The sequence below is a fragment of the Aspergillus pseudoviridinutans genome, assembly GCF_018340605.1.
Source record: "Aspergillus pseudoviridinutans IFM 55266 DNA, scaffold_1, whole genome shotgun sequence".
In the NCBI taxonomy this organism is placed as follows: domain Eukaryota; kingdom Fungi; phylum Ascomycota; class Eurotiomycetes; order Eurotiales; family Aspergillaceae; genus Aspergillus; species Aspergillus pseudoviridinutans.
Window position 1 is genome coordinate 3,573,804 of NW_025091281.1, and position 27,405 is coordinate 3,601,208.

The window sequence follows — 27,405 nt, forward strand, 5'->3', positions numbered from 1 at the left end:
TAATTTCACCTTCTTTCATTCCGAACCAATCCGATATTTGCTCTGCCTCGACTTTCTTCGGCTCATTTTTGTCTAACATTGCATCAGAGGTCTATGGATATTTACATTGCAGGGAGGGGGCGAGATGTCCGTTCTGTTTAGGGTTTTCGTCATCCGAAGCAACAACTTAGCGTGAGGAGTGATGGTTGAAGGTTCTATTCATTTGTACCTCATGCTTGTTGCTCATTAACTAACCAATGTATGTAAATGTGGTCTTATCCCTTGTCTGGTTGTAGTGCAGTCAACCGACTACTTCTTTACCGAAGAGATACTAGTATAGGAGCAAGGAAGAAAATAAAGATGTATATTGGTCTGTCTAAGCGTCTAGACACATTACCCATTAGGACCCACGTGTATCCCTCTTCCGGAAGAATGGAAAGTAAGGCTAAGTTACAAAGGAAACAGGAGCAGGAAATCATGCAGTCATGCCGTAGGTATCGTAGCAGAGGTTCAACAAGGTTAACTTAAGGACATTGCGTCTTGAGTGTCGCCGCCCTTATGTGGAAGGGGAAGAGTTGTCACCATTGACAGTCGGGCCATGGCCGTTCGCACCATTCATACTCGAGGAAGTCAGGGTGTTGACAACGTCCGCGATGTTCATGCCAGTGGGAAGTACTGCCGTAGCCTCTGTGGCGTGAGAGCCCACCGTGACCGTGGTCACCTCCGGGATCTTATTTTCGGCATGCAGACGGTTGGCCCAGCGGAAGAGCGCCTCGTCTCCGCGGGAACCGCCGGCCACGAAAAGGAAGTCCGGGGTCTCAGGCAACTGCTCCAGGATAGACTCTGCGGCCTTGGCTTTTGTGATGTCTAAGGGTTCGACGCTGACTGTTCCGTCTGTGAGGACGACGCGGATGGCCTCGCTGCCGCGGGAGCCGTTGATCATGTCGGCAAGGTCGGAGGCCTGCCGGGCGGCGATCTCGGGATCTTGGGCATTGTTGTACCAGAAAGTCAACAGACAGCGACGTTCCTCCAAGACGCTACCGTCTGTTCTTTCCTGGTAGTATTGGATAACTCGACGGATGCCGTTCCTCCAGTCCTTCGCTCTCTCCATATCCACCAGCGGCTTCCACTGCGTTGTTCCAATTTCCCGCTTGAAACAACCGTTCTCGGCGATGTATCCGATTTTATCAGAGAAGCTTGCAAATCGGGCTTCGATCTGCTCCGGGCTTTTGTTGGTCGTGACGTAGACCAGGTTCTTTGAATCGCGGAGAAGTGCTTCCAGCAGCGATGGTGTTGCGGGAGACACAAGGCTGGCAGAAGCGATGGCCCCTTCGTCTTCGAGAAAGAAGAGTCGCTTGGTCGCTTTCTCGTATGACTCTTTCAATGTGGGTACAGAGAGCGTTGCGACAAGACTGAGTTCGCGGGACAATTGAGCGCCGTGAGCTTCGGAAAGGGCAGTTTTGAAAGAGTTGCACCATGCTACGGCTGTGTGAGGTGCTTTCCTCTCAACCAAGAATTCCCAGTTGCGTTTCTTCTGTTCGGGTGACATTTCCAGTGCCCTGTTAATCGCATCTGCAACCTCTCTGTAGTCCCACGGGTTGACGAGAAACTCGTGTCCATGGAAGATCGAAGCACTGCCAGTGAATTCACTCAGGATCAAAGATCCATGGTATTGCGGAGTCACTTTGCCATCCTGGCAGTGGATGTAGTCCTGACTTGTCAAGTTCATACCCTCTCGCAGACTTGTTACCATGAAAATCTCCGCCACGCTCATTAAGGCCAGGAATTGGGAGTAACTGATGTCTTGACTCAAGAGCACGAGCGGCTGGTGAGTAAGGGTTGAATACTTGGAATTTATCCTCGTTGCTATCTTTGAGATTTGAGACTCTAGTTCAGGCATCTCAGATGCTGATGCTATCTGAATGAGGACGACCTGTGTTTATCAGTACGTCGGTTCGTAGCTCAATCAGAATATGGCAACTTACGTTTTCCCTCCACTTGGGATACTTCTTCAGGAACAGTTCGTATGCCAGCAGCTTTTGCTTGATCCCACCCGGTGCATCCAATCGATCCCTTGCGACAATCAGGTGCTTACCGCTGTACCTGGAAAAAATATTCGCGATCCAGTCCTTTACCTCGTTGGTCTGGCGCAGGCCATCCAGAGCGTTGGCGTCGATTCCAATAGGAATACTCTTGACGCGGACAAACCGATCTTTCAGTTGGACGCCGCCAACGGTCACTTCTAAACTGAGAAGACGGCTACAGGTCTGCAGAAAGTGGTGGCAGTACTCCTCTGTCTGGAAGCCGACAAAGTCAGAGCCAAGCAGACCATTTAGTAGTGCATCGCGAGGATTCAAGCAGCGGAACACCTCGGAGGATGGGAAAGCAGCATGCATGAAGAAACCAATCTCTGCCTGGGGTAACCGTTGTCGGAGCATCTGTGGAAGAAGCAAAAGATGGTAGTCGTGGATCCAGATGCTATCACCAGGACGCCATCGAGCAGCGATGGTGTTGGCAAATGCTTCGTTGACCTTCACATATTGTTTCCAGGAGTAGTCGTCGTATTCAGTGTGTCGGGGGCTCTCTTGCATCTGATAGTGGAAGGCTGGCCACAGCACTGAGCGGCAAAAATGGGTATAATGGCCGTCGAACTCACTATCGCGTACGAATACCGTCAACGACTCGTACTCATCTTCGAGTGTCTCGGAAATGCTGGCGCGTGTCGCATCCTTCAACAAGTCGGTAGGCATGCCTAGTGTGCCCACCCACATCTTGTCTGTCAGAATCCCGGATTCTTCTGCTGCATAGACCGCATTGCGCAGCCCACCATTGCCTTGTTCTGCCGCTTTGACAACCCAGTCATCAACGGACAGCAACGCACGGGGACTTCCATGATCCTCCTCAGAATCTGGAGTTTCCAAAACTCCATCGCAGAACTGGCTGTTCAGGTCATCTCCAGCATCTGACGCTCTTAGGATTGACGGTTCGGGATGGACCTGAGCCGTGGATCGCGGCTGATTGAATTTGCGACTCTGACCCCAAGAAATGGTTCTGGGTTCGCTAAGGCCAGGGCCGTTGGGATCGTCTGCCTGGGGAATCTCGCCCGCTGACCGAGAGACATACGGTTTGAAGATTTTTTCGTCATCTGTAGTCGCACCAGGAGTCAATGAGAGACTGAGCGACTTGTTGTGACGTCTCTGGCGCGCCTCTGCCAGCCGACCAATGACATGGTCGTCTATAGGAGTGTGGCTGAGGGATGACTTGCGGCGAGCATGTCTCAGCTCGGTGGCTTGGAAGTCAATGGTATATGGAAGAAAACTAATGTGCTAAGTCAGATTATCACGGCCGCTAACCATCTGAAGCTAAGGGCATGCAACAATGAGGGGTACAACATACAGTGAGGCGATGTAGACCGTCATTGATTCTGATGGAAGGAGGAGAAGCCTCAAGACCTCTCCGACACCTCAAAGGAAAGATTTTATCTGCAGCGTATTCGAGAGTATTATTATGGAGTCAACAACTATTAGGTAGTAATTCAAACTTGAGGAATTTAGACCAAAGAGGTAAGCGGATGATGTATGGAGGAGGGGGTCTGCGGACCAAGGGATGAGTCGCGACGATGGATGGCACTGATTGTTTAACTAGGTTGGTGATAATGATGGAGGAGAAGAGTGGTGTCTATATGCTTCTGCGGGTCACTCAAACTGATGCATCCTGAAATTCCCGGTGATATTTAGACATCCTCGCAGCATCTTGAATAAACAAAGGGTTCATGACGTTGATGATTGGACCATGGAACCTGCGTGTTTAGGACGAGGCATATGATGGGACAGAAAAGAACATTCTGGGCTTTTCCTGGGTAGGAGACGGACCAGAAGGGGGGGAAGCTTCCAGGTGAGAGAGAGTCAAAACGAGTTTATTGGTAAGGTAGAAAGAAAAGAATTCAAAAGCGCCTGACAGAAGCCGGAGATGAGGAAGGAGGGTGTGGTTTTCCGGAGGCTTCTGTACAGGCCTTGGGCATCATCGTGAATATCACCGTCACTCATCTTCATCCAACTGGACGGCCATCGATATGAGGGGTTTTCCCCCTTGGGCTGCCAGTGGATGATAAATGGCTATGGCCTTAATTGAGTTCTTTTCTCCCTTCCTTCATCGACTATCTAGTCTATTTCTAGATATTATTCCATACCTGATCGAGGTACCTACATAGACTGAAACCTATCAGGGTGTGAATGTGCATGACCTGCATACTTCTGTAAGATGTGATATGCCATGGATTCAACGGCCTAAGGTGAGATAACTCTCTACAAACCAGTTCGAGCAGGGAATGGCCCAATGACAGCGATTTCCTGGCCTGAATGCCGGGCAGATCCGTACTTAGACAATCTAGAGCGCCTACGTGCGTGTGGGACTAATAATGTATGGAAGAAGTCGATATCTCGTTTTGCAGTTCCCCACTATGGTTAGGGATCTTTCGAGACAGTTCGATAAAAAAAGAGTCGGGAGTCTGGACCCTCCGCTTCATCTAGGTGCGATGTCCCTGTTTCTGCTTGTTGAGAAGCAGATGGAATCGTCTCCCTACTATGGTATGATGTAGACCACTTCCCCTCTGCTATTCTTGAAATTAAGAATCGTCCATGGGTTGAACAGGAAGCACTAATTCCCAAAAGGAATTGTATTGCTGGAACTAAGGTGTCTTCAAAGTACCCCTCCTATACCTCTCTAGTTTGGGCGACAAAACACGAAAAACGTCACCGCTAAAGGATAACATCACCAGCTTCCAGACTGCTGGCGCTCTTCCAAGTTTTTCTTCTTGCTTCTTCCTTTCCTTGTTATCTTCTTTGACATTAATTACTCAATCTCTAATATCACTCAATCTATCGTATCAGCATTAGATATCTCAGTCGCATCTAATCACATCCCCTCATTTATTCCCAAGCAAACTAATTGCACCTCTTGCCTTGAAGCGGGGCAGCTGTTTCCAGGTCGCACACCTCTTTGCGAGATAGCTACGATAGCTACGAGTTCTTTCTGTCATGTCCAGCACGAACGGGTCGGAAGGCGACCATCGCCTCCTAATTGTCTCGAATCGCCTTCCCATCACAATCCGACGGTCGGAAGGAGGAAAGTATGAGTTCTCCATGTCATCGGGCGGGCTGGTAACTGGTTTGAGTGGTCTGTCGAAAACAACCACTTTCCAGTGGTATGGCTGGCCAGGTCTGGAAGTTCCAGAGGATGAAATTGAGTCGGTGAAGAAGAGGCTGAGGGATGAGTTTAATGCAACTCCGGTGTTCATGGACGACAAATTGGCTGATCGTCATTACAATGGGTTTTCCAGTAAGTGACCACCACCAACGGTCTATACAGTCCGCGCCTGGCGGTGTGCGAGCGACAACATCAACGTTCCATGGCTAACTGGAGTATTCAGACTCGATTCTATGGCCCCTTCTTCATTACCACCCCGGCGAGATCGTTTTCGACGAAGGTGCTTGGGATGCCTATCGTGAGGCCAACCTTCTATTCGCCAAAACAATTGTAAAGGAGGCGCAAGACGGCGACCTGATTTGGGTACAAGACTATCACCTCATGCTTCTTCCAGAATTGCTCCGCGAGGAGTTACGGAAGGCGGGCAAAAAAGATAACAAAATCGGGTTCTTCCTGCATACACCTTTTCCCAGCAGTGAAATATACAGAATCCTACCCGTGAGAGGCCAGCTTCTGCGCGGTGTGTTGCATTGTGACTTGATCGGCTTCCACACCTATGACTATGCACGTCATTTCTTGAGCAGCTGCTCACATCTACTGTAGGTTTGCTTGATATCCCATTTGTGCTTCACGATGTTTGCTAATCACGCTCTATAGAGGCCTGGTCACGACCCCAAGCAGCGTCAAATACCAAGGCAGATCTGTAGCCGTAGGCGCCTTTCCGATTGGTATCGATCCGGATAAGTTCACCGAGGGTCTGAAGAGCCCCAAAGTGCAGAATCGCATCGCAAGCCTCGAGAACAAGTTCCAAGGCACCAAGCTGATGGTCAGCGTTGATCGCTTGGACTACATCAAGGGTATCCCGCAGAAGTTACATGCCTTAGAGGTCTTTCTTCAGAACCACCCGGAGTGGGTGGGCAAGGTCGTCCTTGTTCAAGTTGCCGTTCCCAGTCGACAGGATGTCGAAGAGTACCAGAACCTCAGAGCGGTGGTGAACGAGCTTGTGGGACGTATCAATGGCAAATTTGGTAAGAAAGGTTCCCCTTGGTCAAGTTAGCTGATAACACATCGCTGATACCCTCACTCAAACAGGTACTGTCGACTACATGCCTATTCACTTTATGCACAAGTCAGTTAGCTTTGATGAGCTCATCGCCCTGTACGCTGCCTCCGACGCCTGCGTTGTCTCCTCTACTCGTGACGGGATGAACCTGGTATCATTCGAATACATTGCAACGCAGCAGAAGCGCAAGGGCGTTTTGATCCTTTCCGAATTTACAGGAGCCGCTCAAAGTCTCAACGGTAGCCTCGTCGTCAACCCATGGAACACCGAAGAGCTTGCCAGAGCATATCATGAGGCTGTTTCGATGAGTGATGAACAGCGCGCCCAGAAGTTTGAGAAGCTTTACAAGTACATTTCCAAGTACACGAGGTACGTACTTAACGCCCTGGGAGTTCATTACCAGTGTACATACTGACTGCGTTCAGTGCCTTTTGGGGCAAATCGTTTGTGGCAGAACTACTTCAATGCTCGTCATGATGTGATGAAAGCTATTCCTTTCTTTTCCTCGTTCTACTCTCCTCTGGGGTATGGATTCAAGGGTGGCGAACTGTCCTTGCACAATGCATAGCGATGACCAAACAATACGTAAATAGAATAATAGCGATAATAGGCAACGAGACACGAAGCAATTTTTCTTTCTTCTCTTCAATTTTGTACATCAACTCGAGACATAACGCTCGAATGTCACAGTGAAGTCATGCTGAAGATCCCTCGATGTCATTAGCATTGGCATGAATTCTGCCTTAGGCAATCCTAGATGCATACTACCTATGTCTAGGGATAAAGCATGAGATCATAATGACTGCGCCAGACATTTCCAGGAATTTAGGATATCAAAACACCTAATTTTCTACCCCGCATCTTGAAAGTAAGCCCAGCCAGAACCGACAAACCGATAATTGCAATCGTAATTCAACAATATCTACTACTGTGTACTGACCTTCCTGCTTTGATTATGGTACAAGTTACTGTGATCGACGGCAAGTATGTAAAACCTCCTCCAATTGTATCCTCAGCTTTCAAACATGAGCCACTCAGAATCGTGGCTTATCGGTCTGGCTGACTCTCTGGGACTAGTACTAGTGGCTTAGTACCGTAGGTCCTGGCGCCGCAGGCCAGTCGGGACTTGTGAAGTCGGGAGCCTCATACGGACGGTACTAGGTACCTTACTAGGTGCCTTACCTATGTAGGTATACTTTCCCAGACAAGGGTGGTGGCATTCTATTGGCTGTTTCGGGCGTACTTCTATGCGTTAGTTGGTGTCGATTGCAGGAACAGCTATTATTGTCTTCGTACTTCGGGCTCTGCCTCCAACTTCCCAAAAACTATGGCTATCATGTAGTCTAGACCCTACTTTGGGCGTCCTCGATCATTCCTCTTGAGATTTCCAAGGTCACCCAAAATCGAGAGAACATGGAAGGAGTTCGCAGGTCTGCATGCAAAAAGCCAGACTGTCCCAGAGTGACCCAGACCTGGCAGAGGCATTTGCCAAGCCCCCTAGCTCAGGGTCTAGGGCTCGAGAGAAGTTAGAATTTCTGACTGTCATGCGGTCGCAATCAGAAACCGGTTTAGTGGAGTGGAGCCTACGCGCCGCGCTAGTCGGATCTTGTCTAATGCCAAGACGGACGCTTGCGCGTCTCCGCCACCAAGTCTCCCTCCTAGGGATAGGATGCGGTAATCCTGTAACACTGGGTGCTGTGTCCAGGCTCTTCTGCTCTGTTTTAATTCCCCGAGACGCTGGGAAAGGTGCCTACACCGTGGGCTGTTCAGGGTCTCAGGTACTGGACTGAAAAAGATCGAAGATGAAATCATACCTACGTTCAATACTACCTATGTAATTGCGCTTGACCCCGGGGCCTCGGCGCATACCAGTCTATATTTTCCGATCTTCGGTATGATGTGGCAATAAGGCATGATTTGCGGTCCTGTGAGTGCGCATATCCTTTCGCTCTTCAAATGAACATGAACTGCTGCCAGAGTGGGGATGCAAACTCATCAGTTGTGCCCTGTGCACGTAGGCCGCGTGTGGATTCGTGTTCTAGTAGCCTGAAAGTTTCTACAGGGCTGGTATCTCTCTACTCTGTATGACAATAACGACAATAATAATGCATACTTGCATAGGCTGTATCCTACTGGTCAACTACAGTGGTCGTTCTTTTGATAGGCTGCTGCTTTACAAGGGAATTTAGACAGACGCAGTTCCACGCGACCGTATCATCTTCGAGCTTAGAACCTAGTCGTAGAAAGACAGGCGACTGTCAACCTGGACTTTCTCCCAGAGACCCCAGAATCCTAAAACACCGATCCAAATCAGGATCTCCATGATCAACATCGGCCATTGACTATTTCCGCGGTACGATTACGCTTGTGTGTGACTGTCAGGGTCTTCTCCTATCCGAGTAGACTCGACGACTGATGGCGCATAGGCGCGTCGCCGCGTACTCTTGCGTCCAAATGCTTGGATGGTGTTCATGGGAGTGCAGCACAATGATCGATCCAACTCGATTCGTCAGCTCCATAGCGTATTGTAGAGCCAGAGCCTGGGTCGGGCCCGCAGTCGGTTCAACCCGCTTACATCTACTGAAGGGTGTTTTCTCTTCCTACCAATTCCTGTATGCCTTCTGGAGCTGTTGCTGATGCTTCAGAAAATTCTTATCCGCGATCCTCTTACGGCCGGTGCTGTTGACGTATATTTGGGCGTAAGGTCTATGGCTGGCCGGTGCATGGTACGGGAGTTGCGCATCCCACGCATGAAATGGTGACATTTTAGTTTGTTGATCGGAGAGCCGCGTAAGACAGGCTAGTTGCCGACGAGTTTGACTGCGAATATCCCACGTACCATGGCATGGATGTGAAGTAGGAAACTTGGCATTCCTTTGATATGGCGTTGAAGATCATGACTGTAAGGAACCAGATACCTGCCTTCCATACGGAGTCGAGTAGAGATAACTCCTCGTAACTCCTCCAGGGCTAGAGGTTGAATGTGGAGGCCTGCGAAGCAAAAAGCTAGATCGTAGCAGTTGGACGCAAGACTTACAAAGTCACCAGCAGGTGGAGAGAAAACTAGAGTCTTTTTATCAGCAGACTCATCCGAACCAGCGACAAGACCTTCGTAGTAGTTATCTATTGCAGCCTGCTGGTCATGGAGACGGTAGTGGAGACCATCAATCAGACTCGTAATCTGTTCAACTCCAAGTGTTGGGCGTTGATCGGTCACCTTTGGTGATTAATCTGTGGAGTATCAGGAACGATGGAACAGCAATTGAAGGTTAAAATACCCGATTTATGAATTCTAAATTATGGCAAGGAGAAATGACGTGGTGACGATGGCTTGGGATCATCGCCACGGTATTGTCCAATGAGCCAATGTACAATGATTCCCCAGACCCCTGGAGGGAAGGGAAGAACTGACACCCAGTGTGAGGGTACACGTATGTACGTCTGCATAACCCCAATCGTCGTGCGTGGAAGGGAATCAACAGTCGTTGCGGACAAGCCCAAAGTGTCTTGGCCATGGTACGGTTAACTGTTTMGGGGCGGGACACACGCGGCTTGCGGTGCACTCGCAGGGCCGTGATTGGGGGAGGAGTCCAAGGCTGACGACGCTTCGCCCTCACTGCTCAAGACTGCTGGCGTGGAAATGGGAAAAAAAAGCTGGGAAAAAAAAAGGGAAAAAGAGAAAAAGGAAAAGCGAAGGTCCCAATAAATGATTCAGGACTGAGTAAAATCATACTTTCCTACCTTAATAATGTACCACACTAGTCTGCCAACCTACTCCTTCTGATGATTCTGTCGCTTGTTGCTTGCTAACCTAACCTGAACCTCACTGACCCTTTCATCTCCCCTACCAACACACCTGACCATCTTCGACACCCTATACAATTCTTACTTGCCTGCTACTTACTTGCTACTGATCGCTATCTTCTTCACCTCGCATTAATTAACAAAAAAAAAGGTAACTCTTCTTCATCCTTTTGACTTCCCATCTTCCTCCTTAAGGATTGCCTGGTTTGCTGCTTAACTACCGCCAAGCGGTCGCCACGCTTGGCTGGGCTGTGCGACCATCGTCACATACCAACTCATTCTACCTTGAAATCAACAGACTACGTCGCAGCCAAGTTTACTGACTTTTGTCTTGAGTGACTTAGAAGGCAGGCCTCGTCAGCGTCTCAGGAAAGGATTCATCGGTTCTTAATACGACCTGGAGGTACAAATCAATCGATCGCTGGTGTAGTCGAGCCCCTACCAGCATGGCGGACGGCAGACAACAGCACACTCGGCGGGCGCCAACAACGGACGTTTACGATGCGACCGAATTGACTCGTGCGTTCGAGCAACTGATGCGGACAAAGAGGTTCAATTCTCTTCAGGAACAATCAAGAGGTCGATCTCGCACACAATCGCCGTCTCCCGCTCATTCATACACCACACCACCACATCCCTCGCGGGCACCACCACCTCCTCCGACCGGTGCTCAGTCACCATCGCAGCAGCGTCAACAGCATCAATTGCCAGCGTCGTCGTCATTGAGAAACCTTCCAGTCGTTCCTTCCCCCCCTCGAGATCAACAATCATTGAAGTTCCGAAATCTCTTGCATGTTCTATCTGTCACTCCGACCAAATATGAAAACCCCGGCCTCCTCGACGAAGCTCTCTCTCTTATCCCGCTCGATCGCCTCTACTCCGAGGCGGAGGAAGAGAGCCAGATCATGCAGGCTCAGGCCGCTAGCGTAGGGGGGAAGCCTGAGTGGGGTTATCAAGACTGCGTTATTAGGGCTCTACTTAGGTTCGTTTCTGCTGGGACTGGTCTTTATTTGATGGCGTTGAACTAACAGTAGATATTTGGATAGGTGGTTCAAGCACTCTTTCTTCCAATTCGTCAACAATCCTCCTTGCTCTCGATGCATGATGCCTACAATCGCTCAGGGCATGACTCCCMCAACGCCAGATGAAACAGCGCGTGGTGCAACAAGGGTCGAGCTATACCGCTGCTCGGAATCGTCCTGTGGCGCATATGAGCGATTTCCGCGATATTCCGACGTCTGGCAATTGTTACAGAGCAGAAGAGGGCGTGTGGGTGAATGGGCCAACTGTTTCAGTATGTTCTGCAGAGCGCTGGGTGGTCGGGTACGATGGGTATGGAATTCGGAGGATTACGTCTGGACCGAGGTCTACTCGGAGCATCAAAGGCGTTGGGTGCACGTAGATGCGTGCGAAGAGGCTTGGGATCAGCCGCGCCTTTACACTGAAGGTGAGAAATCTTCGATGTCAAGCTACAGAGTTTCTTAGAATGCTGACTGACCGTATTTCTCAGGCTGGGGTCGAAAGCTATCCTACTGCATTGCCTTCTCCATCGATGGTGCGACAGATGTTACACGACGGTACGTGCGAAGCCCGGTCAAGCATGGCGCTCCGCGAAATCGTGTGCCAGAGGAGGTTCTCCTCTGGGTCATTCATGAGATCCGGAAAAAGCGACGGGAGAGTATGTCGAAGACGGATCAAAGACGACTTGTGAAAGAGGACGAGCGCGAAGAAAAGGAACTCCGTGCCTACATGGCTTCCGCACTGGCCGCAGAGATCAACAACCTTTTCCCTCGGCAACAGACCAGTAGTCGGGCTGACGAGCAAAAGACACCTGCTTCAATGCAGGACGCTCCGGTAGACTGGGTTGCTACTCGACAGATGGGTCCCGGCCAGTCTGGCCCCGATCGATCCCAAGACGGCCGGTAAAATTCAAGCACGGGTCGGCTATACACATCTACCTCACCTCTTGCGGTTACGGCTGTCTCCAGGGACATCCCAGCTGGCGCTCATCTCACACCATGCTGACGTAACTTCAACAAAGTTCATTCGGTGTCTCCCGCGACTAATGCGACGCCTCGTCTCAACGGAACTGTTTAGATGAGCAGCAGTCGAGGTGCATGCGATATGCGTATGAGGTTCACCGCCTACTATGGGGTTTCCTACGAGTAGGAAGGAAGGTTAGGCCGCTCATCAAAAGCGTATTCGCAGGACGCCGATATTTCCTATGAGTCCTAAGTGTCGGTACTTGTCGATACACCGCCATCCTTTTCCGTTTTGTTGTTCATCATCCAGGAATCTCGACATTTCGCGAACACCAGCGGCACCTCCGTCCAACGCCTGCGAACCAGTGAGAGAATGGACCTCCGGTCATCTCATGGCTTTTGGCGCGTGTTTCCCTGGCAGTCATTGCCAGTTCTCAGTGGTGTATCACACCAAGTCAAGGACTCATCACTTCCTTTCCTATCTCCTGCAAAATTCTACTATGACACTCCTTCTGTCCAGCAAGCTGCTATTACTTATATTTTCTATTCTACTCTGCAACACTTTCCTATTTGGATATGATTAAGGTGTTTGGGACTTGATGATCAGCATACCTTTGAGCTCGGCTCTTGCATGTGAGCGAGATTGGCATGATTATACATTTAATCTCTACTATTATTCCTCACATCCCTTTTTACATTCTTTCTTCCTTTCTGTTTCCTTTCTCTTTCATTCTTCTTTCACTCTTGACACTCTTGATTTTCTTTTCCACTCTCCCACTATATTTGGGCCAAGCGTGTACGCAAGATTGCAATTGCTGGTGCATGCCATGAGGCATGGAAGCGACACCACCGCTCTGGAGATATGCTCTGCATTTGATGATTATGCTCAACGATGAGCATGCCATCTATAGATGAAGCGTCATTACCTTTTTGCGAATTGATCTGACTCCTGGCGATCTCAGATATCTCATATAATGTCAACTAAACTCTTCTATGTTACATCAACAGAAAATTCAGGGAAAAAAGTAATAGTTCAAGAATTTAGCCAATTGATACCCCTCAAGCTTATCCACTCAGCCTAATTGACGTTTACTTGATCTTCGTAGAGAGATGGGACGAGCATTTTTGAAGAAAGAATCCAAGCCGACATGCACAGATCAGGTTTCGACCAGGCTTGAAGTCGTAAGAGTAATCTTCCAGTCCGAACTCAGGGCACAAAGTCACAACCCGTCCAATAGAAACCAGACAAACGAGCCCAAGTCTAAGACATGCTACCGAATCAGGCAATCAAAGGCATCTAGTTTTCCATGTTCCTGAGCAGCCGGCAGCGAAGACCCTGACAGACCCATACCAGTTTAATTACGATTTGCAGTTTGCACTGCTCCAATGGACCATTCTTCCGCCATTTCCAGTTTTTCAACATCAGCATTGAAAGCTCAATGGCGCCCCTCCCCGCGATTGGGGCCCAGCCCAGCCCCGGAGGATCCAGCCAAGATCTATAAATATACTTTTTCTGTACGCGAGAAGGGGGTGATCTGCGGCTGGCTAACCGCTTCGGGGTGCTCTGGCTTTTAAGGTCAGGTGAGTGTTGTGCTTTGAGGGTTTGTGATTGGTGGGTTTGGTCAGGTGGGTGGTGTCACTGACTAAGTGTCGGCGGTGTGTCGGATCCGAGGGCCGAGAGACGGCTAGCTTGATTTGGTTTGTTTTGGTAGGCACGGACCATGAGGGTCGGAGTATGCGAAAGGGAGGTGGGTAAGCAAGATATTGTGTTCAGCTAGAATATGATAGAGATATGCCTCTGCTCGCTGTTAGGGTTGATAGGAAGTCGGGCAGAATGGAATCGGAGATAGCAGTGGCCCGATTTTATGTTGTCGGAGGATAAGGAGCTGGGCTCTTCCAGGCAATGCAATGTCAAAGTGCAAGATCTACAGGAATAATCCATGTTCAGATTAGAATCTACCTTGAATATTCCAATTAGTCAATACGGATCAGTGACGGGAAGTTCTCCGTACCTCACACGGCTCGAACGGAACAGTCAATGCCCCTCTGGCGCAGATCACCGTCGATATTCCGAATCTCCTTGATATAGTATGGCTGCCGGGGCAACTGCAATTTCCAACGGTTCTTCAGGTCCAGCTCCCGTAACGGCTCCAAAAACACAGGGATCTTCTCCACCGGTTCGCAGAACCAGTTCCCCATCAGTTGCAGCGTGAACGACTGCAGGCCTTTCATCCGCGTCAGGGTGCGGCAGGTCTCTACCCACTGCTGGCGTCCAGCGGAGAAATAGACCGTCTTTACCGGGTCTTTACTGGGGAGCCAGTGGCCTGGGAATGCCCAGCGCAGTTCGACTGCACGAATACAGTCCCAGAAGTCGGCGGGGACGGTTGGACGGAGATATGTCAGGGACCAGGTATTGCTGAACTCAAAGATGTTGAGCGTGTACAACAGATGGATCGACTCGCAGTAGCTGATGTTTCGAATCAGATAAATCGGGCCGGGATAAAGGAGACGGCTCGGTACCATCGTCTTCCCAGGAATGAGATTACTTACATCAGTTTACAGGTCAACGCGAGAGACAACAGTTGAGTCTTTCGCCTGGCCTCTTCGTCTTTGGCCAGCTGCGGCACATTGCCGCGGCAGATATCGCAGGTCTCGGCAAGCGAACATACGATGTGACCCATCCGGCGGTTCGGCCGCTGGATAATATGTATGCGCATCCCACCCAAGACCATCTCCCAGATCAGAAGGCGCAGTTCAGGTGCGAGTTTTATCAGTAACAAGCAGTCAGGCTGAAACATCCATTCCAGTCGTGTGTCGGTCTGCTTCTGGGACTGGCTTCGTCCGGAGAGGACACTGTGCCTTCTCGATCTGGGTAGGGCTGCTGGCTTGTTGTCTGAATGACTCAGTCAGTCATGCGCTGCATGATACTGCTTTGCATTCTGAGGTACATTCCGTACGAGGAGGGATTTGCAAGTATGGATCCAGGCTACAGGGGATACATCTCGACTTACTTTGGTACCGCTGAGCCAGCACATCCTCCCAGGAGAAAACGCCCTGCTTGATCCTCGCCATGACTGAGTCGACACTCAAAATACCAATATATACCTCTTCAAAGTTAAATTGACCAACGCTCTCGTCACCGCCAATCTATGTCAACTCAACCCCGCACAGCATCTTAACAGACCATGATGGGCTCCATGGTTTCAATATATAATGATGATAGCAGGTATACTTTGAGCGAATCGGCCCTTTGTTGTAAGCCCTTCAGACGCGAGTAGCTAACGTAGGAGATGTTATGGATAAAAAGAGGAATGAATCACGCGATATCCGAACGTCGGGTCATATGTGGCTGGCGGGGGAGGGGAAACCGATAGTAAGCGCGTCAGGAGTAGCGGTCGAGTCAATGTTATCCGGATCGAAAACTGTAAGTCCCATAGTGTAAGTAGAAGAATTGAAGATCAGAAATAGATGAAGTGTCGGTGAAGAAGTATAGGATGGACAAAAGGGGCATTGGATCTAAATAAAGGAAGGGGGAGATAACGCTATGATTCACTGATAAGATCCTCAAAGAGTCTACGAGTACGGAGTAGTCTACAGGAGTCCTTATCGGTGGCCCTCGGCGTCAAGAGCAACCAACACCCGGTGAGTTCCGACATGATAGATATCAAAATGTAGTAACAAGAGTCCAATATACTTGACAAACTGATTACATCTCAATTGTGCTGGAAACTTGAGGGTCGCATTTGTCCACAATTCATATTTCATACTCCTGTAAGCCCCTCTCGACAATTCCGTATAGTTATCTGTGTCGGAGTAAAATCCATAGTCTCACAGAGTACTTGCTCACATACTACGACTACTACGGAAAAGGACAAGGGAACAGATTCTTTTGCGATGCCAGCATTCGATTTCAAAGCAATAACTGTTCGTGGTATCATGGTAATCATGAGTTGCACTTCGTAAGCGAATGACGAATTCCTCCCTACAGATCCCTAGTTCATGCAAACGAGCGACACTTAATGCAAGTATTTGGCCAGCAAAGTCAACAAAAAGTAACGACTGAGCCCTACCCTCCCTTATAAAGAACGACCCGACGACTTGTCTGGCACAAAGGAAACGAAAGTCTGGAACTCTGAGAGTTGTATGCCTACTGAGAGGTGGCGCTAGGACTAGCAAGTCCTAGAGTGTTAGTCGGGCATGGTACTGTCAGTCCCTGATACAGCATCGCCAGTCCCGCTGGTTGGAGTTTGTCAATGGTCTTCTCCGCTGGCACGGTGCCCACATAGGCGTTAAAGTTGTAGATGCCGCAGATGCAGCTGTTGACAATGTCTTTCAGACTCGTGTCGGACATGACGGTTTGCCCATTGCGCAGGAGCGAAAACTGCTGTTTGCCGATGCCCATTGGTGCTGCAAAGGCGCTGGCCCCGGCCTGTGCTTGGAATGTATTGCTACCGCTCCCTGAATTGACCTGAACAGTTGCTGGTGACGTGAGCAATGAGACAACAAAGACCTCATCGCTCATCGTCTCATACCCGTTTGGTCGTCCACGGAAGAAGTTTCCACTTGAGTTGTTCGGATTTCCCTGCATAGTAGTGTCCGTTGAGTCGCAGTTGATGTCTTTAGGTGTTGGTCTATACCAGTAGATCAACTTGTCTTCGGTGATGTAATTGTTGACGGACTTGTCGCCGGCCTTGTAAGCGGCGATGAAAGGTTTTGACATTTCCAGCCATCCATTGTGCGGCCTTGAAGAAGCTGTCAGCGCTATACTTGGCGACATGGTTGCAATCACCTACATATCCATCACCCACTTGGAGGCCCCGTCATCTGTATGAGGCGAGGACAGTGGTCCGATATAGTGTGACTCTCCGTAGTCATTCCAGGTAACTATCTCCACGAACCGTGGCCCGAGATTCAGGATCTCTTGCCATCTGTCGTACCAGAGCAGATCCGAAGGGAAGACCCAATTCTTGCTATAGGGAACCTCGGCTCCGAAATGGGTTGAGAACCAACCCGAGGCAGCTGATTTTCGGTGAGCCAAAGTCAAAGGTTCAGAAGTTCAAAGACTCACGTGCAATATATGGCTTTCCATTTAGGGCTGCAATGTATTTATTGTCGCCTTCTGCAACGCTCACGTTATGACCTGGGGTCGGTGCTTTGTTGTTGTCATTGTTAGGCCAAGCCATCCAATTAAGTGCACCTTGGATAGCATTGAAGTCTCCCACTCCTGGATGAAAATTCGGTGCGAAGAACACTTCGGTGCCAGCGGCGGAGTTCAGGGCAGAGATATCGAGGCCGTCACCGGCAAATGAAGAGGCAAAGACCTTACCATCTACCTTGAGCTGTGCCGGTAGACTGGCATATTGTCTGATCTTCTGCCCCACGGCAGTGGCTTGCCCAGTGTTGTACCAATTGAAATCAAATGAGATGAAAACTTTCATGTTGTTATTTGCGGCAGATTGGTAGGCAAAATTGAGCTGTGTATCAGTGTATGGATCCACGCCAATGTTCAAAGCGAATGCATCTATTCCCAATGCTTTCGCACGTTGCATGTCATCATCATAATCCGCGGGGCTCTGGCGGTTGCTAGTTATACCGATCTAAAGTGAAGTCAAATGTCAGTTACTGCTTCGGACTCACCTAGGTGGATTCTTGACTTACCATAAAATGACAGAACACAAGTCTGTCGGTGGCTGCCTCGGCAGAAGCACCAGTTGGAAGGGTCTTTGGCATCGGAATGGCACTTGCCAATGCCGACAGCCCAGCGAGGGCAAAGGAAAGTGATTTGAGAAGCATCATCTGCGGACAATCAGTCTTTGCTTTGGATCAAATGCAGCAAAGCAAACGCGTGCTTCATCGTGGTATGACCGACCATGATAGTATTGAAGGAACGAACTTAATGAGCTAAATGATTGCAACTAGTCGAAAGGAATGAGTGTTTGGAGAAGCCAGATTTGGCTGTGTGCTAGTTTGTCGACATGTTCTGATAGCAGAGGGGTCTGAAAAGATGGCCTTTTTGTATTCAGAACCAGAATGTAAAGTCAACTCTCACTGGCCATTCTGAAGGTCCATATTACGGTTGCAGTGTGCTCAGCAGAGATCTCTGATATTTCGTTCTGAAGTTATCATTGGCCTGAAAACAAGCCTCAGGACTGTAGCAGCGTCTCATCATGAGGCCAATGATTGTAACGGTATCACACAAACCTTGTCAAGTCAGTCTTCCTGAGATTAAGTGTCCTGTCTCAAATGCTTAGGGCAGCCCCAATGGTCGGATTCATTTTGGCGCCGAGACATGAAGGAGCTGTTCCAGTCAGAAACTGGATATCAGTAGGGTTTCAGCAAAGGCCACGGGAACATTAGAGTCAAACGATGCCATCATCTGGGATAAGAGAAGCTTAAAGCTTGTTGTGAGATCCGTGCATGACTTTGATTGAGACTGGAAGCTTGGGAGATTCTCATTCTTAGGATGGTTCGGATAGCCCCAGTTGGACCCTAAGAGGGCTAAGGACGCGAGAGCCGAACACCTTAAACAAAGGTCATCTGTATCCAATAACGTCATTGTCGATATCCATCCAAATGATCAGATTTCCTAAATACTTCGATGATGTGAAAGGCATGATTCGTCTTCGCTTTTTCGAGCCTCATGGTGGGGATGGCGGGGCACAACGAAAGCCGAAACAGTGCCTAGCTAGTCAAGCTGTATAACGGCATATGCCATACACCATGTTACAACTTATGCCGTCAACAAGCTTCTGTAACCCTGAGAAGCCATGAATCCAAGATCAAGTTTGCGGGGTAGCATTCCTGGCCGGTCAGCCACGCGATCTCATCACCGGACGTACGGAATCTATGTGGTTGTGGGCTTGTTGGGCTATGATTGGGAAGAGAGGGCTCCGAGCATACGGAATATGCCCTTAAACTGGAAGACTGCAGTCGTAAGGGTTGCTGTCGGTAAATACAGCACTCGAAGCACTTGATAGTTTTAGATGTGGCGCGATGGCTTGCGACCTTATTCGAACCACTGATGCCCTGCGTTTTTCGTTTGTGTAACGCGAAGTTCGATATTCAAACCCGTGTGATGTCGACATGGTCCCAACTGTCTCTTACTGGAGTCTCGGAGAAACACGCGGATAGTGAATCTTAGGATCATTGTAACGATTCTTGAGCAGCCATCCCTGTCGTCAGTTGCATCTAAAGCCAGCGATCGGCGAAGTAGATGAAAATGAGCTGTAACAGTTCAAACGGCACGCAGCTATAGGCCCGGTGGAAGGGAAGTTTACATGCCCATTCAGAACATGTGTCACTGTATGCGCAGCTCTGGCGACATCCATGGTGTTACTGGTTCATGTCTGCGAGCATGCATCATTGGATTTTATGAAGGCGTACAGGGTTGTACTAAGAAGAGCGGTAAATCGCATATAATGGCTCAAGGCGGGTTGCATCACACCATAAGATAAACAAATCATAGACTAATAATCCCTAATGTCTAACCGTGTAAGCAAACTAAGTAACTCCCACCGTAAGCGCTCAGGAGTAGAAATCAAGGACGAGGACGGCTTTCTACAAGACAGCAAAGGCAGAGACATAGCTCACGGAACTGTCAGTCACATCAACTGCATCCGAGCTACGCTCATACCGAATGAAACGGAACGCGCCCGTCTTCCCGTCCTCCCGGGTCTTGCTTGCTTCAATCGCGGCCATGATCACCCCAATGGGATGACGGCCGCATACCGTATTCCCTGTTCTTTGTATGGCATCAAGGAAATTTTCGGTCTCGCCTGTAGCTATGGCAGCCATAGTTGCGATATCGAAAGCAGAAATGCTCTCGTGAATTGCTGGCTCACGACTGTTAATTCGGTCTCTCCGCTGGAGAGAGTGGCCCGCTGATACCAGCTCAATTTTTTCTTCGAACTCATCCAGGTCATCGCTCGGCTGAGGCAGAGCATCGGCGGAAAGAGGAAGCTTCGGCCCTGGCTTGGGAGCTTGGGGGATGTAGTATGTGTAGCTGAAGCGAAGGCCCCAGTGGCAGAAATCTGAGCTAATTACAAACACATTGGAAGGATCTTCCAAGTAAGGAGCAAGTAAGGCTCCAAAGGCTTGCTCTGTGGACGGAGAAGTGCTTCCGACCAAAATTGGTACCAGGGGCGGATATTGAGATGTCCGCTTGGCGGGATGTTGTAGTTGTAGCAGACGGTGGATATAGGGCAGATGAAGCTCAATACTGTGTTCATCCTCGTCGATCGACCGGGTCATAGTTGTGAAACTGACTGTTGATCCATTCGGTTTAACTGCTTTCGTCGAAAGAAGCTGAGCGATAAGCTCTGTGTCAAGCGGTAGGGGCTCGTCCGAAAGCGGGGTGTAGTAGGACGTTAGCTGAGGGAGAGCGAGTGTCGAGAGATAGTGGTGATGCGATGGGCCGAGCACAAAAATCCGCTTCCTGGTCTCAAGCCGTCAGCAAACAAAAACAGCAAGCAATGAGCAGGGCCGTTTTCTCACGCCTGGGACAAGTCCAGAGCTCTGTATGCGTAAGCTGCACATGGTCCTGAGTAGGCATAGCCCGCGTGACTGGATCATCAGCACCATCTCCCGAGTACGATACTTTTTTATCCAGTTCTCTGTGATACATACGGGGCAATGATAACTCGGGAGCCAGGTACGGGCAAGGAGCCGATTCCCTCGATTTCGTTGGGAACTTGAGCGAGCCACTGGTCCAGTTGGCGGGTCAAAGTGCTGCGGTTGTCAGAGTACCATGAGCCTGCGTGGGAGGACTCTCTGGACTGCATAATGTCTGCTTTTTATTCTTGATACTGAAAAATCTTCGCATATATCCTGGAGACGGCTATGCTAATGTCGTCTATTATTGTTGAGCGAGTTGGGAAAGCATCGTCCATGGAGGCGGGGAAGCGGGACCATCGTCATAGTGGAGTCCGGCAATACTACTAGAGCTTACGGCCTAGGTAGGTAATAAAAAACAGAGAGTACCCAAGTCCCGAAGTAAGGTTACCTCAACAAAATGCACCATCACCAATATCCCCATTCCCTCCGCCAGATGCTTTTAGCCAATAGTTATAGTCACAGCGGTTGCCCACGCCACCAGATGATTGTGCTTCCTCTAGCTGCCTGTCATTGGATGGGAATCACGGGACTGCCTGGATCTGCATACAAATCTCCAGTTGCTCATATCCTCACATCTGCCAGTTAAAAAGTGCCATCGATATATCACTCTGTTTGTATAGCCCTAGCACACGGGCCGCGCTGTAATCTCAACTAGCACTTGCACTTCCGATCTTTGAACAATGTAGCAGTATCCAACACTGTGCCATTCCGACTTGCCACAAACTCATGTGTCAAGTGCGAGCAATTGTGGAACGTCAATTTGCTCCATCCATATGCTGTATCCTGTGCATAGCGGGAGTAGCTCTGGAGAGGGCGGACCAGTGAATCTAGTCCATCATAATGACCTGCAGCTCCATTGGTAATGTACCAGGGGGCAGTGGGATTATTCAACTCATTCGGATCAGCGTTGAAGTTGGCAATTGGGGCATTCCTCTCGTAGTAGTGGGCGTGGCCAGACAGGACCAAGTCGACATTGTACTTCAAAAACAAGGGTTCCCAGACCTCGCGGCAGTTCTCGCAAATGGTGCCACTTTGGTTCTTACCGCTGACATACCAGGGTCTGTGGCCGGCTGAATAAACATTCACTATTAGTACTCAAATTATGCGGTCAAGTACTCGGTCTTCACATACCAACAACCACCCATGGAGTCTTAGTCCGATCAACAGAGGCCAGGTCCCTTTCAAGCCATTTAAGTTGCTGATCGTAAAGACCGAAGGGACCGCTATTTTCGCCCTCAGCTCCGGTAGGCTCATCAGGACTAACTATCCCATGACCAAGGTCTGTTTCAGTGTCAAGTTGGATGAAGTGGACCATCCCGTTGTCAAACGAGTACCAGAAATTCTCCACGCCACCAGACTGACTGCTGGGCATGCGGAAGTGGTTTCGGAATCCGGTAAAGTTAGTCTGGCCAGGCATACAGATGCCCACATTGTAGGTGATGTTGTGCACACTATCAGTGGTGCCACCATTGTCGCCTACGGTGGCGGTTAGCAGAAGATTAAAATATTTATGCCGCAGGGAAATGCATACAGTTAGCCTCATGATTACCAGGTCCAACCATATACGGCTTGTGAGCACTAATAACAGACAGTTCGTCGTAATACTGGTTCAGCAGGCTTTCATACACCTTAGCACCACCAGCTATGGTGGTGTTAGGAAGGAACCCCTGGATCTCCTCMTTGAGCCAGTAGTCAGCGTACGCAATGTCGCCAGCTAGGAGACGTTAGATTTTTGCTCAGTAGACGTTACTTCTGAGAAGACTTACGGTGCCAGAGGAAGTCAGTGTTGACTCCTTGGGCCTGTAAGGATTGGATTGTATTGTTATCGTTAGGGCCAAGAGGATTGTGAGCCCCCTTTCCAACACTGGTGGTGAGACCCATGGCACCCATGAGACCCATATCAATCGCCACGGCGACGGTGTAAGGGGTCTGATCACCGGCCTGACGGCTAGTCTTGAAGGTGTAGGGAGTAGTCGCATTGCTATGCTGAGGCAGGTAGTAGTACAGTGTATCAGGTTCCAAACCGACTATTGAGACATGGTTGTTGTAAGTCGTGGAAGTGGGATAGGTGACAGAGACGTTAGAGGAGACACATCGATTCAGATGCTTGGGGCTGCGCCCAAAGCAAACTGTTGGATGAGGCAACTGCGAGTAGGTGTTCCAGCTGACAGTCATGCCGTGTGGTCCAGCATATGCCAGGCGAAGTTGCATGGGATAAGTTTCATGCTGCTGGGTGGTGGGAGCCGCGATGGAGCCGGTGAAGAGAGTGGACGCTGCGATGGCAGCCAAAATGGAAGACGCAATACTATCCATTGTAGTACAATTGTGAGATGTTTTGAATGAGGAATAACGCGCATGAAAAGTCTTATTCGCGATTATATATACCTAAGGCTACTGTCGAAAATTTTCATGTAATTTTAAATCACCCTATAGTCCCAGCGATGAGTTCTACTCCGTATATCATTTGATTGTATTAGTTAGCACGTGCAAATCATGCGCCTACATTATTGGTTTAGATTCTATTGCAAATGTTGGCAAGGGACAGGGGGTTTCCCGAATCAGTCTAATCGCACTAAGGTAGTCGAAGCTTAAACAGTCCACTCATAGTATGAGGACATTGGGTTTTGATGACACATCCCGACACCCTTTGTAGCTGATCTATATATGTAATATTAGGCATTACTCGTTGCTTGAAATCAATGGCCTAACCATGAGAAATCGCATACCTTGTCTAGAGCTGGTCGGAGGACCCGCAAGTTGAGGCAGATCGGATCGAGTGACAGAGTGGAGCCAGGAATCGGGAAGCCGAAAGATGGCCACTGGCCCGGCAGTCAGTAATTGTTCTTATATAATCGACTCCATTTCAATTGCTTGATGTTCGCATTCAGTCAATAATGACGATGGATGTCCGCCATAGGACCATGGGGCTTGACTGTTTGCTCTCTGGATTTCCGTTCACTTCAGATTGGAACCTGTCCCACGGGCCACCGATCAAGACCAGAACTGACTACCTCAGATGCATCGAGATTTGCAGCCATGGTGTGCCCAAAACTGTGCACATTGGCCTACACACTGCCCTAGTACCCTCATTGGTGTACATGAACTGGCCATACCAGGTGCTGTCTCAAGTAATAATTCAATCAAGTTACAACTCAACTGGCTTTCGGGATAAGCCCGGTCTACTGGCAAGTCGTTGCGTTATTCCTTTTTTTTATCCATATGCTGCGGTGTTCCATCACACGTGCTTCCGAAAACCAGCCAGTCAAGGAATGTGGTGTTGTACCCATAAGACGCTTGATGTATGTGAGCAAGTATGCCAAATTACGATCAACTTGACCATTGTTACAAACGCCGCTGGGAGCCTATCGAACCAGCACGACGCAACTGCAGAAGTAGGCATCCTTCCATAATGTAGCTATTATCTTGTCCGCAGGACTTCAGGGAAGGGTATGGCACGACAGAGCATACCAGCAATGTGGACTGGACTGTCGCAAATGCAATCCAATTTTAGCCCACAACTAGAATCAAGTCCTTATATTTGTGACATTCGAAAGGCAACCAAAAATAGCATATAATATGCTTTGCCAGGAGTGCTCAATATAAAATGGACGATTAATCCCTTTTTATAGGTGAGCAGAAGCGGTTCATCTATCAGAGCACAGCACTCATTCAATTAAAGTCATTGCTAGCCACAATCATAAATCTTACTACTTTGCTGGCTCTTGTGGCCTCGATAACTATTAATCGCAGCGTTTCCTACCATGCAACAGCCAGGCCCAGCTCACTGGGTCAAGGACTTTAAGGGCATAAGTAAAGAGATGGTGCTGGCTGTTATGGAAAACCAGTCCGTCGACAACGTCCTCGGAGGACAGAAGGTTACGGGTCAGGCCAATCCAATCAACAACGGTTCTTTCTGCAATCCGTTCAATATTGTCGACCCCTCAGAAGAGGTGGCGAGAATCTAGCCTCACGACTTCGACTCTGTTACAGACGATCCTAACCATGGTATCTATGGTAACAATGCTGAGTTCTACGGGACCTATATTCCGGACCATACGTTGATAAAATCCAGGACATCTGAAACCTGCCCTGCAAGGCTTTGTGCAAGAGCATATTGTGTGGCCTCCGTCCGCAAGCTGTAGTGTAACTGGCATTCTACAGCTCCAGGGGTGAGGTCCACTCATTTCAGAATCTGGCCAAATACATGAACAAGCCTTCTCATAGACAACCAACCCTAACTGGGCATCTATCCACTCTGCAACTTCTGCAGGGCATGAAAACTATGACGCTGGTGCTCCCAATCATGTAATGACCCAGTGGTCCAGCTAAGTGAGAACAACCACACCTGGACCAACTACTGCTTGACACCTGGAGATGTTGATGCTCTACTATGCATGGGCCGTGAACAGTGGCGCATCATCCAATATTAAGTCCCTAGTGAACTTCTTTCAGGATGCGTACTTGGGATGACTGCCTGAATTCACATACGTCAACCCTAATTGCGTCGGCCCTGACAGGAGCTATCTGTCCACCCGGGCAACTCAACTTACACTGAGAGCACCCCTGATGGCCGCAACTACACTTGCAATTTCGACGGTCTCAGTGGGCTTGTCCTGATCTCTCCGTGAGTTGAGAAAGGGCTCGTGAGGTCCAGCCAAAAGCGGCATGCCGACCACAGTCGTCAGTAGCCCCTAGCGGCTACGCAAGATTTCAGTCAGATCAATAAGGTGGGACCTGATGATCTTTGTTGGGCCGTGAAACATACTGGTTCCGTGAACATCATCGACTATAAATCCGATTCATAGCGTGTCCACTTGTACTTTTGCCGGTTTGGTGGCGAGGCAGCGAGATATATAGTAGGCAGCTTTTCTGCCTGCCCCTGTCATTAGGAATTCTCATATGTCAATATTCGTTCAAAAGATGGCTAGTTTGTGTTCTGATTTTGGAAATGTCTCTCCTTCCGTTAGCTGATTACATTCGACTCTCTTAGTGGCTCGAGGCTGTTTGGTTATTAAGAAGTAAATTGTGCAACAGCTCGTGTGACTCCGCAGACCTTACCATGAGGATGTGTAACATGACCTTGGACAGACAGCCAGACAAAAAGTACTCAAGCCTGAAGACAATGCCTGGTTTGCATCATTTTACTCTCATTTATCTTATTTTGAGTATCAATTAGTCTTTATTTCTTATGACTGTCACGATCTTTGGTCTTCCCTCATGGTGCCAATTAATCTCAATGTGGCCTAGCGTACATTTTTGTAACTGGCACCAATTATGACGCGAGTTTTCGTATCGCCAGGACGCGCTGCGTTGCCAACCACTCTCAATTTCCCTGCATATGTGCTCGCKAACAACCCCTTGCATTTCAGCCTCGTGGACACACTACTTCTCTTCTTTCTCTTCTGCGAATGAACTCGCGCTGGCGTGTGTTCCTTCGTGATACTGCTTCTCCAGTGCTCTACGAGTTCGCCATTCGCAGAAGCGGCTGATTGGCAGCGCGGAGACTCTGTCGACCTCGACTTCTGGATCATTGTTTGCAGCGCACTAGAGGGCCATGTCTCTCAAACGAAAAGCTTCGTTCTCCGCGCTATCGCCCATAAATACAGTGCCAGTTGTCGCAGGGCCGTCGCGAATGGTGGAAGATTCACCAAGACATCTTCACAGCCGAACACGGAAGCGTTTCAGAGATGATCGACCAGATGAGAAAGTGGTATATGGTAAGGACTGGCCTGGTCTTACGCTTCATATACTTCAGCCTTGTTGATTGATGGTTATAGAGAATACTCTCCGCTGGCTGTTCAATGCTCAAAAGCACCAACACGGACCTGCTCCGCCAATCGTTCAGGATGAGGATGAAGACGCAGACATGGATTCAGAACCACTACCGCCATCGGAAATTACCGACCCGCGCCAGCAAACCTTGCATAAATTCTTTCAAACATATCACGCTTCCTCTTCTCTTCCCCATTCAAACGACACGACAGACCGACAAACGCACCATACCTCACAGTCGAAGAGCATTCTCCTGCACAATTGCAATCATATTATAGCCTCTCCAGGCATATCAAGTGAGAGCAGCTCAAGTAGCTCAGCATTGCAGTTTGCGAGCGCCCATGCGGATATGGGCATGGAATCAAGTTCCGACGATTCAGGTCAAGATCCGAAGAGATGGGCTGGAGCTCTGGCGTGGGCATGATTGTCTTATCTCCTTCGAATCGGCTGTCCGTACGTATGTCACAACTGGAGCGTATCAGCGGATCCCAATACCCACGATGATATATACCTTCTCTTGGTTATCTGGATACCTTATAACATCCGACCGGAGACACTGCTGCCCTGTATCTGCCGGTGTTCCCTTCATATAGGTCTGATTGACCGCTTTCGTGCATTACCCTGATCGCTTAAGCACGTCACTCCCGGTATTGACCGTTCATTGATCTGTTCATGGCGCGCTGTAAGGTTGGTTTCTGCCCAAAATGCACATCTCAAAGACACCTCCAAGCATGAATATAACCACGTCATATTTATCGAAAATAAAGTTGAAAGGAGTAATCAAAATCGAACGAGACCAGTAGTCTACAATATTATACTACTTTCTGGAAGTAGAGAATTGTTTGTTGTTTACTATGAAGGTTGGTATCAATATCTTAACGAATGGTGAGGTCATGTGTCACATGCGACCACAGGCGGAGACCTTGAAAGCCTCAGGTTTCACTCAACAACTGACCGTCAGTCCATCACAAACTAGCTATCCGGCAC

General features: G+C 49.1%; 8 protein-coding genes across 8 annotated transcripts; 3 read left to right on the top strand and 5 right to left on the bottom strand.

Annotated features, from left to right (window-relative positions):
• Positions 1-535: 535 nt before the first annotated feature.
• Positions 536-3,398, bottom strand: Asppvi_001239 (trehalose-6-phosphate synthase; the record flags this gene model as incomplete). Its single annotated transcript, XM_043297540.1, has 3 exons — positions 536-1,912; positions 1,965-3,297; positions 3,376-3,398. 3 exons carry the CDS (start codon positions 3,396-3,398, stop codon positions 536-538), a joined length of 2,733 nt encoding a protein of 910 aa, XP_043153475.1.
• Positions 3,399-5,015: 1,617 nt separating this feature from the next.
• Positions 5,016-6,724, top strand: Asppvi_001240 (glycosyltransferase family 20 protein; the record flags this gene model as incomplete). Its single annotated transcript, XM_043297541.1, has 5 exons — positions 5,016-5,316; positions 5,408-5,783; positions 5,842-6,212; positions 6,277-6,616; positions 6,673-6,724. 5 exons carry the CDS (start codon positions 5,016-5,018, stop codon positions 6,722-6,724), a joined length of 1,440 nt encoding a protein of 479 aa, XP_043153476.1.
• Positions 6,725-10,497: 3,773 nt separating this feature from the next.
• png1 (peptide-N4-(N-acetyl-beta-glucosaminyl)asparagine amidase) lies at positions 10,498-11,977 on the top strand (the record flags this gene model as incomplete). Its single annotated transcript, XM_043297542.1, has 3 exons — positions 10,498-11,033; positions 11,098-11,498; positions 11,562-11,977. The coding sequence occupies 3 exons, from the start codon at positions 10,498-10,500 to the stop codon at positions 11,975-11,977; spliced, it is 1,353 nt and encodes a 450-aa protein (XP_043153477.1).
• Positions 11,978-14,046: 2,069 nt separating this feature from the next.
• Asppvi_001242 (uncharacterized protein) lies at positions 14,047-15,105 on the bottom strand (the record flags this gene model as incomplete). The annotated part of the gene is made up of 3 exons (XM_043297543.1): positions 14,047-14,500; positions 14,584-14,926; positions 15,045-15,105. The coding sequence occupies 3 exons, from the start codon at positions 15,103-15,105 to the stop codon at positions 14,047-14,049; spliced, it is 858 nt and encodes a 285-aa protein (XP_043153478.1).
• Positions 15,106-16,180: 1,075 nt separating this feature from the next.
• Positions 16,181-17,826, bottom strand: Asppvi_001243 (glycoside hydrolase family 71 protein; the record flags this gene model as incomplete). The annotated part of the gene is made up of 4 exons (XM_043297544.1): positions 16,181-16,775; positions 16,827-17,052; positions 17,102-17,630; positions 17,692-17,826. The coding sequence occupies 4 exons, from the start codon at positions 17,824-17,826 to the stop codon at positions 16,181-16,183; spliced, it is 1,485 nt and encodes a 494-aa protein (XP_043153479.1).
• A 1,764-nt stretch (positions 17,827-19,590) lies between these two features.
• Asppvi_001244 (protein MEMO1) lies at positions 19,591-20,813 on the bottom strand (the record flags this gene model as incomplete). Its single annotated transcript, XM_043297545.1, has 3 exons — positions 19,591-20,467; positions 20,527-20,595; positions 20,659-20,813. 3 exons carry the CDS (start codon positions 20,811-20,813, stop codon positions 19,591-19,593), a joined length of 1,101 nt encoding a protein of 366 aa, XP_043153480.1.
• Positions 20,814-21,297: 484 nt separating this feature from the next.
• On the bottom strand, positions 21,298-22,959 carry Asppvi_001245 (purple acid phosphatase family protein; the record flags this gene model as incomplete). Its single annotated transcript, XM_043297546.1, has 4 exons — positions 21,298-21,716; positions 21,778-22,122; positions 22,178-22,360; positions 22,413-22,959. 4 exons carry the CDS (start codon positions 22,957-22,959, stop codon positions 21,298-21,300), a joined length of 1,494 nt encoding a protein of 497 aa, XP_043153481.1.
• A 3,241-nt stretch (positions 22,960-26,200) lies between these two features.
• On the top strand, positions 26,201-26,842 carry Asppvi_001246 (uncharacterized protein; the record flags this gene model as incomplete). Its single annotated transcript, XM_043297547.1, has 2 exons — positions 26,201-26,363; positions 26,424-26,842. The coding sequence occupies 2 exons, from the start codon at positions 26,201-26,203 to the stop codon at positions 26,840-26,842; spliced, it is 582 nt and encodes a 193-aa protein (XP_043153482.1).
• Positions 26,843-27,405: the final 563 nt, after the last annotated feature.